The 12,604-nt window shown below is 38.3% G+C and overlaps 1 protein-coding gene across 2 annotated transcripts; it reads left to right on the forward strand.

Moving 5' to 3' along the window:
- Nucleotides 1-6,904: 6,904 nt before the first annotated feature.
- LOC104435150 (lysM domain receptor-like kinase 3) lies at nucleotides 6,905-12,604 on the forward strand. 2 transcript variants are annotated; one of them, XM_010047961.3, is made up of 12 exons: nucleotides 6,905-7,829; nucleotides 8,593-8,626; nucleotides 8,725-8,729; nucleotides 8,850-9,011; nucleotides 9,527-9,711; nucleotides 10,059-10,148; nucleotides 10,523-10,616; nucleotides 10,708-10,859; nucleotides 10,931-11,022; nucleotides 11,546-11,684; nucleotides 11,986-12,084; nucleotides 12,178-12,604. In XM_010047961.3, the coding sequence occupies exons 1-12, from the start codon at nucleotides 7,208-7,210 to the stop codon at nucleotides 12,340-12,342; spliced, it is 1,839 nt and encodes a 612-aa protein (XP_010046263.2). In that variant the 5' UTR covers nucleotides 6,905-7,207; the 3' UTR covers nucleotides 12,343-12,604. The 2 variants fall into 2 exon arrangements, with proteins under 2 accessions (XP_010046263.2, XP_010046268.2); XM_010047966.3 differs by having other exon boundaries at nucleotides 8,853-9,011.

The raw sequence follows: 12,604 nt of genomic DNA on the forward strand, positions 1-12,604 counted from the left end.
GTAACGATTTGTTCCCGAGAACAAATTCTAATCAGAAATATTCTTTTTTATTTTGTTCCCGAGAATAATTTCTAAGTATTTTAAGTTATTTGGTAACTATCCAAAATTTCTTATTTTAGAATAGAATTGCATTTGGTACCGTGCTCATGGATTATGTTCCAAATCAATTTCTTTTAATTTTTAAATAATTTTTTTTCTTTTTCTTTTCTTTTTCTTTTCTTTTTTTCCTTTCTCTCTCCCGTTCTTCTTCATCAAGTGGCCGATCGCCGGTCCAACGACCTCACCAGAGTGTTGCTGGCCCTCGACGAGGCCCTCGCGAGGCCGCCCTCGTCGACCAAGCCTCGCCGGTGGCCAGGCGGGCCTTACCGGTGGCCGGGCTTGCCTCCGCGAGCTCACCGAACCGGTTGTCGGCAATCGGCGACGACGGCAACAGATGGCGCGGGCGACGAACAACGGCGGACGGCAATCACGGGATGGTGATAGATGAAGAAGAAAAATAATAAGAGAAATATGATTTTAATTCTTAAATTTGTTCCTAGGAATAAGAATCAACTTTTTTTTTTTATTCTTGATTCTTTTCCAAATCTACTTTCGGGAACAAAAAAATAGAAATTTGTTCCTAGGAACAAAATTTTACCAAATATGATTTTGTTCATAAACTACTCCTAGGAACAAAAAAATCATAATTGAACACTATTTGGTTGGTTACCAAACAGGCCCTTAGTGTAAGAGTCATGTGTCAAGCCTATAAAAGGCGTGCTTTGTAATTGTTTCCGATGCGGGCGATTAGGTGAAATAAACAAAAAGTCTATCACCATCGGCCGTAGTGGCTCCACTGGATAAGTGTCAATCCTCGCCTCGGCTGAGGTGAAGGTTGCCAAAAGGCGTGGTGTATTAAGTATGACTCGGGGTGGTGGGTCCTCCCGCTTAAGTATCACTTGGGGTTTACGACGGGCAACTAAGGTGAAAAAAAAAAAAAACAAAAAACAAAACAAAAAGCCTATCTATCTCCTTCTCTTCTTTGTGGGAGTTGAGTGTTTAACCTTCAAATTATCCCATCAAATTGGTATCAAAACTGGCCTCTGACATTCAACATATCCATGTAGTTAGTCATGGACGATTTGTAAATTACTCTTGGGTCTTCTTTTTTTTCCCTAGAAAGAGAATTCCCGTGGAGTTGTTTCAATGCGCATTAGTTTTATGTACATTATATACTACAAACTAAGACCCTGTCGTGCCACAACAAACAGCATGATCGAATGATTTAATAGAAAACCTCCGAAGTAGCCGAAACCCGTGATCTGCAGTGTCCGTGGCATTGATTTGCTATTGCTCATCCCCATAATTTTCCACGTTAGAGGGATAAAAGATAAGGGGAAGAAGGAAAAGACAGTGAAGTTCGATAACTACTGAATGACCCGGAGAATGATCCTTATTACTGTCGATGGCGCTAATAATTGTCTTCTCGATCCATCTTCTTGGACGTCGAAGCTATTCTATCACGTTTTCATGATCATTTAGATAAAACTGGTAAAGAGTAATCCAGTCTTACATATGTTGAGTTTTGAGGCTCATGTTAACACCTGTGTTATATCCAATGTTACAGATTCTAATCCTAAAATTGTTTCGATAAAATAAATAGCTATATTTAACGGTTATACACTTATTGCACAGATATCATTTCAGTCCTAAATTTTTCAATTTTGCTAATTTAATTCTAAACCTTTGCACAAAATTTCAATATAGTTATTTTAGTCAATTTTCGCTTCCAAAGCGACAATGTAGTCATTGCCTTCCGTCCTACGTACCATATTCAACGATTTCAAATGAAAATTGGTCCGAATGACCGCATTAAAAATTTATGCAAAAATTTAGGACTAAATTGCTAATCAAAAAATTTATTACTGAATTAGCATATGTATAATAGGTTTAGAATTGATTGGGTAATTTTTCCTTAAATAAATGTATTAAGTCTTGTTAATCTCCTACAAATCACTATTTGGTTGGATTGATTAACAAGTGCAAGTTGCCACATCACGTGCCACTCTCCTTGAAACTTTAGAATAATGACATGACAAGTGTCATAACTTTTGTACGACACTAATTTGATTCTCATAATTATTATTTTTATTATTATTTGAGTGTCATAACTTATATATACGTCAATTGAGCGCTATAACATTTTTGCGATCATGCTATATAACTTATCAATCAATTACTTGAGTGCCATAACTTTTAACAACATTCATCACAAGTGCTTTACCACATCAGAATTTCAGCACTTGAATGAATATTTTTTAAAATGTAATGACAATTAAGTGATTAATTGTAGGTTATAACACTCAAACAAACATCTTTTAGAAGTTAAAGTGCTCAAATGATTGAATAAAAAAAGTTATGTCGCTCAAATGAGCGTCATATGAAAGTTATAAAACTCATAATGTTTTCCTAGAAACTTTCGTATGACAAAAAATAGATAGTCTTTTTGCCAAATTAAACGACAAATTACATTCCTAGCTGTAGACTTCAGACACTTTTCTTCCGAATGCATCAATTCCAAATAGTCTTTCGTTTCCTATCTATTCTTGACCTTCTTGAAAGAGGGTAGGGGTGTAAATGATTCGGTTCAATTCGGTTTTTTTCTAAAAACCGAACCGAACCGAATCGACAAGAAAATTTATTAAACTAAATCGAAATTCAATCCAAACCGAAAGACTATTAGGAATTGATTCGGTTTGGTTCGGTTTTTTGGTGTTTACTTTTGTTTTGTTTTTTTTTCCCTCCATGCATCCCTTTCAATCAATTTTTTATTTTTTAAAAATTGATTTTTTGTTATTTTTTATTAATTTTCTTTTCTTTTTTTCCTTTTTCCTTTTCTTCTTCTTCTTCATTGGCCGATCGCCAACCACGGTGGCAGTTGGCAATCGGCCAAAGGCGAGTTGGAGCTTCACCACAAGCAAATGAGGCTCCACCTCGCCTAATCTTGGGAGCTTGAGCTCGCCAGATCTAACGAGCTAGGCGAGGCTCGGAGCCTCATTGGAGGTCGCAAAGCCTCCTTGACGTCTAGTGACCTTCGACGAGGCTCAAGCCCCACCCAAGTGGCCGGATTTGGCGGGGCTTGAGCTCGCCGGCGTCGGCGAGCTCGGCCTCGCCACAAGCTAGCAAGGCTCAACTTCACTAGAATCGGGCGAGCTCAAGCCTCGCTAGCCTATGACGAGGCTCCGCTCGCCTCGGCCAATTGCCGGCTACTAGCATGGTCGACAACGGCCAGTGAAGAAGAAGAAGAAGAAGAAGAAGAAGAAAAAGACAGAAAGAAAAGGAAAAAATCACAAAAAGATTTTTAAAAATAAAATAAAAATAAAATGAAAAAAATTAGATTTTATCGATTTGGATTGGCTAATCAAATTGATAGAAATCGAACTAGTTTAAAAAGTTTCGATTTTTAATGAAAACCGAACAAAAAAAAGTCGAACTTTTCGGTTCACTTTTGGCAAGGGGTGCTTGCCATTTGAAATGAGATTGTCATAGATTACATGTTGATTGCCTTTACATTCTAATATGAATAATAAATGATGAAATATGTCATTTCGAGGATCCTAACAATTCAAAGGAGAATACGATATACAATTAAGGACTTGCCAAGTTGATTGATCCTTCATATATACCCTTCAGATTAACCTTTTCTTAATATCTACTTCTATATTCAAAACTATCTTTGTTGAATAGATCGGCATGTTTCTTCCTCGAATTGTAATGCTCATTAGCTTTTCTTGTTCACCGGATATCTTTGTTATGTCCCCGTCTTTGATCCTAATCCTTGGATGGACCTTGATTGAAGTGAACGAATAAAAAATGATGCAATTTCAATTGCCGTCGCAATTTTTTTTTCGAAAATAATAAATTGGAAAGCCGGGAGGATCACTAAAATATATCTTTCCATTCCATGATACGAAAGCATGCGCACCGTTATTTTAAGGTTTGTGTGAAATCACCTTAACTTTCCTTTGGTGATTCCTTTTTCATTTGTTTGTTGTTGGAAACTCTTTAATTATTCGATCAATTATTACAAATGTGTCAACCTTCCCATTACATGAATAATTTCCCGGAACTTCCCATATGCCCTCAAGCTCCTCAGGCCGCGTTTGGCAGTCGAGATAAAATTCGGGATAGGATATGATTTATCTTATTCTACGTTTGGTGCTCGCTTAGAACATGATAAAGTTGGATATAAGAGGGATATAGACAAGATAAAATTATCCTATGGGGGAGGTGGGATAAAGGTGGATAGGATTTATAATGTTCATAATAGGAAAGCTATTTTTCTTGAATAACAAACTTATTAAATTAACAAAATTGAAATTATATTTCAATATAAATAATATTTGAATTCTAATTTAAGAAATTAAAAATTAAAAAAATATTTTTAATTAATCTTATTTAATTTATATATCCAACTTTAATTCTATCTTATTATAAACATTCAATCTATAAATTAAATATTTATATTTATTATATATATTAGGTATTTTTGTATTTTAGGTATGTTAGTACAATTTACTATTTGATAAAATTGTATTAAAGAATGATGAAAGGGGAAAAAAGAAATAATAATTAAAATAATATAAAAAAGAGGAAAAGTAAAATAAAAATAAATTAAGGAATAGTGTTACAAGAGATTTTCACCATCTCCATTTATGAATATTTAGGTTAATTTATAATGATATACCGTTTATATAAAAAAAAAAAATGTACATGATATAATGTGAACATATCCGATTTTAATACTTTGAATTCACTAAACAATGGACAAAATATAAACAAATCTCATGATTTCATATCCTATCATATCTAGTTATCTCGATTAGAAATCAGACGACCAAACGTAGCCTCAAGCCTCTCAAATTATTACATGCTCTAAATTAATCTCTTATATATCCTAGAATTGATCTCTGTTATGAAGCACCTGAAAGCCTTCATATCATATCAAACACTCTGACACATATCCTACACTTTTTGACACTCGATCAACAAGTGTCTGAAAATTTAATACTTAGTCAACACTCGAGTCTGAAATTCCGATAAGCGAGTTTAGAACGCTAACACATGATTCTAACATGCACAAGATTAATTTTAAAAATTTCAATAAATGAAAAAATAATAACTTAAGAAAGAAAAAAAAATCTAGTTTTTCTTTTCTTCTGACTCTCACTTTCCAAAGTGACACACAATTTATCTCCAAAGTTTGTTTTTTTCTCTTCTCTTCCTTCATGCTTTGACATGCAAGTTTAAAATGTGGATTGCTAGTTTTTTTCATCCAAGTTTGATGGACTATTAGAATGGAATTGAACTTGTCAAATTGAAATAATTAATGATATTAATAAATGATGAATTAATGTTTTAGTGTAAATTCATTTTAGACTCTTTTATTATTTATTTATTTATGAATTTGAATCAAATTAATTTGATTGAAATAATTATAAAAATAATAATTTATCATATATATAATGAATCCCAACGTGTCGAAATTCTTTATTTTTTAAAAAATAACATGTCGACGAGTCGTGTTGTGTTATAGATCGCGTGTTAATGTCGATGTCGGTGCTACTTAGATTCTTTATCCTTACATATAGGAGAAGGAAAGGCACATCATTGAAATCACCAAACCACTTTCTTCCTTTTATTTTACTTTTTGCTAATGATCCAAGGGAAAATTGCATTTTGCCCTCAAAGATTTTGGAATTATAGCAAGCCTCTGCATTTCAATTTTTACAATTTGCCCCTCGATATTTTGGAGTATTGGGGTGATGTGCTCCCTAACTGTTGACTCCATCAAAATTTTTCTCACATATTTGATCACACGGCTAGTTATGTAATGCAACTTGGTCATATACAATGTGCCTATGTGAGGAAAAAATTAGGGACTATTAAAAAACGCATTTTAAAATTGCATATCGATATGCATCTAGCGTTGACTCCAATCAAATTCTTGTCAGAACTTTTAGTCACATGCTCTCACACATATTATATTTCCAAATTCTCCTTGTACTATTTTTATGTGTATACATTTATATGACGAATTTCTCTGTTGGTAATAGGTCGCAGAGGTTCGAGCAAATTTGGGTTAGAGTTGATGCCGACAGACATATTGCAACCAATTCCCAAAGTCCGTGGGACATATTGTGAAGAAGATTAAAATGTTGGGAGGCAATTTGCAACAACCCTTAAAATTGCCAGGGAGGCCATCGAGGCAGTCCGGCGATCTCCTGGAAGTGCGGGAAAAGGTACCTTCATTCGCTTGTTGCTTCTTCTGCCATAACAGGTAGCTTCAAGAAAGGAAAGGCATTGAAGTATACTCACTCAATACGAGTCTAAAGAACTCTCAAATAAAATCTAGATCGCTCTTATGTTTCGTGAGCAAGCAGCCTTTTTGCTCATTGAAACGCAATGCATGAACATTAAAAAATCGGCTAAATGCCCATTTTAACTAATGAGGTTACTTAACGAATTTAACGACCGACACTTCAAATCTTTGAATTCGATTCGATCTGACCCAAATGCACATGGAGAAGTTGAAGTTTGCCAGACTAAAAGTCTTTTTTTTTTTTTTTTTTTTTTTTTTTTTGAGACTGAGTCCAACAGGTGACAGGTGAAAGGCAAAAACGAAGCCGTAAAAATTTTACTGGGTCCTCCGACCAACATCGACCCGGCGAGGGCAATATCGTCAAATAGCTTCGGCCAATGAGCGGTCGCGTGTAGACTCGCGCCCTCGGAGCGCGCTTCTCCCCACGCGCCGCCTCTTTCACTGCGGGACGGCCGCCGGCAACCGCGGGAAATTACCGTTATGTCGATTCGGCGCCGACGTAGAACACGACAAATCCAAAATTTGTTTAATGCTCTTAAAGCTGCCAACAATGGCCGAACCGACGGCCGTCGTCATCGCTCCCCAGCAAAGCAAGCCCGGTCCTTCCCTCGAATTCTTAATTCCGAAAGCGCCCAAAAACCGCCGGTCAACGCCAACGACCGACGACGAAGCAGAAGAAGAAGCAGCAGAAGAAGAAGCAGCAGAGGAAAAGTCAAACTCGCGTTCGACCATTCAAAGTCCCCCGGAACCGCAGCCTCGTCATTGGAGAGTTTTTTTTCGGGTCTCTGTTTTCCAACTTCCTCCGGGCCGATCCGAGCTCCGTCCTCGCCGTTCCCTGCGATCCAGATGAAGCCGCGGTTATGGGCGATCGGCTTGCTGGCGACGGTGCTGATCTCGGCCTGCAGCAGAGTCCAATCGAAGTGCAGCGGCGGCTGCGACTTGGCCCTGGCCTCGTACTACGTCTGGCAGGGCACCAACCTGACGTTCACATCCCAGGTCCTGTCGGCGCCGATCACGGACATCGTCAGCTACAACAAGGACAGCATCTCGAACCAGGACAGCGTCCTGTGGGGGATCAGGATCAACGTCCCCTTCAGCTGCGGCTGCATCAACGACTCGTTCCTCGGGCACGAGTTCAGTTACACGGTGATCCAGGGCGACACCTACGATAAGGTCGCGACGCAGTACTACTCGAACTTGACGACCGTGGCATGGTTGCAGGCGTTCAACACTTATCCCGCGACCAATATACCGCTCAACTCCGTTTTGAAAGTGGTTGTTAATTGTTCGTGCGGGAACAGCACTGTTTCCAAGGATTATGGATTGTTCATCACGTATCCGCTGAGGCCGGAGGACACGCTCGAATCAGTCGCGGCGGGGGTGAATTTGCCGACTACTTTGCTGCAGAGCTATAATCCTGGTGTGAATTTTAGCCAAGGGAGTGGTCTGGTGTATATTCCAGGGAAAGGTGAGTTTGTTTGAAGTTTCCCTTGAGGACATGCTTATTTGGTTTCGCTGATTTTCCATCCGAGCAATGAAATTCTCAGCGACCAGATGATTACGAAGGATTCTTAACGTTTAAAGTGACTGTCTAGACTGGGTTTGGATGTATCTCCCCAAGGGTTTGAATGAATTTGTGGATCTCAGTATCGTTCCAATTACGTCTGATGTTTCTGAAGAGACCAATGATGTGTGGATTGTTCTTTGTGAAATGTGAGAGTTACTTAAGGAAGCTAGCTTGGTTATTCTGCATGAAGTGCTGACTCATCTGTCTAATCCCAATGGTGATTATTCAACATAATATCGATCTAATTGTGTCTATTATGACCAGATTAATATGGCATATGGAGCAAAGTAGCAGCAGATGCAATTGCACTATTTAGATGATGCCAATCATTTAGAAGCTATTAAGCTATCTTTAACTGATTAGGCATTTTGTTTTAGTTCTTGTTGTAGCACGGATGAGGAGCTTCTTTATGATTAGGTTTCTCCAGGTGTTCTAGCCAAACATGTTTTTTTGGAGTGCATAAACTCTACATAGAATCTGCTAATGGCCAATATAAAAATAGTCATGTTTGGGACATCGCCTATCATTCCTTTGTCCCGATATCATAGCAGTGGTGAAGTATCGGGTTCTAGAAATCTTGTACCTGGCCTAAGTATTGCGCTTTAATTACATGATGACAGAAGTTGCAATAGTGGTATTGATTTAAATCTCCCTTTTCTTACAGATGCAAATGGAAACTATCCACCTCTGAACCCAAGGTAGCTTGTAGTAGTCTGCTCATCAAATGGAAGTTGGCTTAGTATTCCATCCTTGTTTCAGTTGTCTAACTTATCCTTTTGTTTTTTCCTCTTTCCAGCACAGGTGGATGTCCCTCTCCGCATGTTGATTTTCTGATCACAACTTCATTTCAATATCCTAATGGGTGATGGCAGGCCATAAATATATTAGAGGAATTCAGACTTATCTTTGACATTTTCATAGCAGGACTATCAGTTGGAGCAATTGTCGGCATATCTATCGCAGCAATAGCAGTTTTGTCGTTTTTAGCATTTTGTATATATGCTGGAATATACCGAAAGAAGAAAGCGAAGGAGGCAATCTTGCTCTCAGGAGCTCATGAATTATCAGATCGAGCAGGGAATGGTAGTGTTGTTGCTGATATTAATCCCTTGTTTTTTCATCTGTTTTATATGTCTGAACTAAGGATTTACTAGTTTGTACGTTCTTTAATACTGTGACTGGCAAAAGAACTGATGCCAAATGAAAAGCACGAGCAGATAAAATTTATGCTTCTAGATATATCCATTTACTATCTTGATGAAATCATTCCAATCTATATGTCTTTGGTTACCAACAGTGCATGCACGTTATGTTGGTCACACTGCAGATGAGACTTGGTGCTGCTTAAGATACTTATTTAGCCAGTGTTCTAGATATACTAGAGAATACTTTGCGTCTCAACAGGGATATGTGGTTCATATGTTTTTCTTATTCATCATATCTTCCTTAATTTTATTGGTGTCATGGTGTTCTCTCTTTGGCAAGCAGTTTTAGCTCTTATCTACAGAATAAAGAAGATTTGTTAATCTCCCTAACTTTCCTAGAGAGTAAAGAGTACCCTGACTGATATTTCCCCCATCTTCTTGGTCTATTTGCAGGAAGTGACCCAGCAAAACCTTCTGAATCAACTGGCCCAGCAGCAGGTTTTACAGGAATCACTGTGGACAAGTCATTGGTGTTTTCATATGAAGAATTGGCTGAGGCTACGGAAAATTTTAGCCTGGCTAATAAAATTGGGGCAGGTGGCTTTGGAGCTGTCTATTATGCTGAATTGAGAGGCGAGGTTTGTCAAAAAATAGCTTTTGCACTTAATGTATGGCTACTATCGTTAGTTAAGGTGGTGTGCGTTCATGAGAAGCATGGTAATGAGGGAGAACTTATTGAAATTTAATCTGGGCAGCGGCGTTGTATTTGATTCTACAGACTCCAGAGTTGACTCCAGTCGCTTACATGCTGCTTAGCTCGCAATAATTCTCCAGTAGTATTCCATCTGGTTCAATAATAGAAATTAAGATGAGGGGATTCTGTATTCAGTTGAAACCGCTGTTATGCTCTACCATGCTGCAATTACTTGTCGGTACAACTTCGTATTATTACACTCACAGAACTTTCTTCTTGGAAACCATGCAGAAGGCTGCAATTAAGAAGATGGATATGCAAGCTTCAAAAGAATTTATTGCTGAATTGCAGGTTCTAACGCGAGTTCATCACCTTAACCTGGTAAATCCATAATTTCCAGCCCATAGTAGTTTGTTCTTTATGAAGGAAACACCTTTCCACGTCAGTCAATCTTATGCGTTTCCTACAGTTTATGTGGGGATGTATAAATTTTGGACCATGTGTGGCTGTGATATTCGTGCACCCAGACGTAGAGCTTTCACGTGCTGTTTGTTCATGATTAATATTTGGTGCATCTGTTTCCATTTCTCTGAATTTCGAAATTCAGTGATGCGTATCATCTGGATATGTCCACTATAAAAATCTGTTGTTGAGAAGCTCCCCTTGTTGCTGCAAAAATCCTGAACTGCATCTAAATTCATGTCATTACTCTCTACTAGTTATCAAATAAAGACTTATCTTAATGGTTGATTCAGGTGCGTTTGATTGGATACTGTGTTGAGGGTTCTCTTTGCGTTGTCTACGAGTACATCGAGAATGGAAACTTAAGCGAACATTTGCGTCGCTCGGGTGAGATTGGGCACCTTTTGAGTACATTATTTGTTGAGTATTTTATATGTTCTCTGACCAGTGACGATTTCTACGTTCCATCGATTTTCAGATAAGGAGCCGCTTCCATGGTCTACCAGGGTTCAGATTGCCCTGGATTCTGCAAGAGGTCTTGAATATATCCATGAGCATACAGTACCAGCATATATCCATCGAGACATTAAATCGGCAAATATATTGATAGACAAGGACTTCCATGGAAAGGTTATTCTCTGTTGAATTTTGCACCAGGATGGACCCTTCAGTTCTTGGACTAACAAGGTAGTGTATGACAGGTGGCAGATTTTGGTTTGACAAAGTTGACTGAGGTCGGAAGCACATCTATCCCCACACGACTTGTAGGGACATTTGGATACATGCCGCCTGAGTATGATTCTCTCTCTTTCTCAATGTGATATCTATGTAGGAGGGCATTGACACTGGTCACGCTGACGGGATAGAATAAACACAAGCAATTGTTTAGTCATTTACAGTGTTAAAGAAATCCTCTGTTTGGAAGAAGTTAGGAAGCCAAGTTCTTTGTAATGCAATTTCTGCCATCGCTGATTTGAGATTGTGAGCATTTTTGGGATCGTGATAGGTAGCATCCAGGTTTCAAGTTAAAAATAAAGGGGCTATTCCAAGAGAAACTGTTATTCATGAAGTACAATATCATTTGCTGTGCAGAATCTAATCAAATTATGACAAGATATGATCATTATGACTAAAGAAACAACTCTACTTAACTATCCATCACCGCTGTTGCTTAGTTGAGCTCAAAACAAGTGGAAGAGTTATGCTTTTTCCTTTGCAAGTTAACCCAAACATTAACGCAAATCATTGAGATTAATGATTTATTCTGGCTTTGGATAATGCACGAACAGCGTAATTAATTTTTCTTGTCTGTGCAGATATGCCCAGTATGGCGATGTCTCTCCTAAAGTTGATGTGTACGCTTTCGGTGTGGTCCTTTATGAACTTATTTCTGCCAAGGAGGCTATAGTCAAGGCAAATGGTTCTGTTGCTGACTCAAGGGGCCTCGTTGCTTTGGTTATTCTCTTTCCCTTGTTCTATTTTACAGCTGGTTAATAGTAATCAGAAACTTTTGCTCCAAAATGTTCAATATAGGTTTAGAACTTTATCTTTAGCTTGAACAAGCAAATTATATCTGGAATCTATTATTTTAACTTTTACTTTGCTGCCAGTTTCATGTGAATTAGCGAGGAGCTTTTTCTACACTTTTGTGGACACATATAATGATAGTGATTTGCCTCCTTGTATGCTTTTGCAATTCATGGATTGCTTCTGGCAAAATTATCATAATTGATTGCTTTAATCTCATCGTCTGCAGTTTGAAGAGGTTCTTGACCAACCCGATCCCAGAGCGGACCTTCGCAAGCTTGTTGACCCTAAGCTTGGAGATAATTATCCGCTTGATTCCGTCTGGAAGGTGAGGGGGTGTCCTGAGAGAATCATTCTGCCATTTATGTTTTCCTTTCTGGGTAAATCGACATTATAACTGCTGAGTTTTCTACGTGCACAGATTGCCCAGCTTGCGAGAGGTTGCACAAAAGAGAATCCTCAACTGCGCCCCAGCATGAGAGCTATTGTGGTGGCCCTGATGACGCTTTCATCTTCCACGGAGGATTGGGATGTTGGCTCCTTCTACGAGAACCACGCTCTGGTGAATCTAATGTCTGGAAGGTAGAAATCCCCCTTTTCTGCCAGTCATGCAATCGCATTTTTCAAGCTTTCCTTCCTATGTTGTATGTGTATATTCGTGTAGTTGGTCATGAACAACTAATAAATTACTGAGTATCTTCTGTACCCTAGAAAGAAAATTCTTGCGGAGCTATTTTGACGCGCATTAGTTTTCTGTACATTCTATAGTGTACATACATACTGAGACCCTGTCATGCTACAACAAACAGCATGATCGGATGATCTAAAAGAAAACCTTTGAAGTAGCA

This window comes from Eucalyptus grandis, chromosome 1, assembly GCF_016545825.1.
Source record: "Eucalyptus grandis isolate ANBG69807.140 chromosome 1, ASM1654582v1, whole genome shotgun sequence".
Classification (NCBI taxonomy): Eukaryota; Viridiplantae; Streptophyta; class Magnoliopsida; order Myrtales; family Myrtaceae; genus Eucalyptus; species Eucalyptus grandis.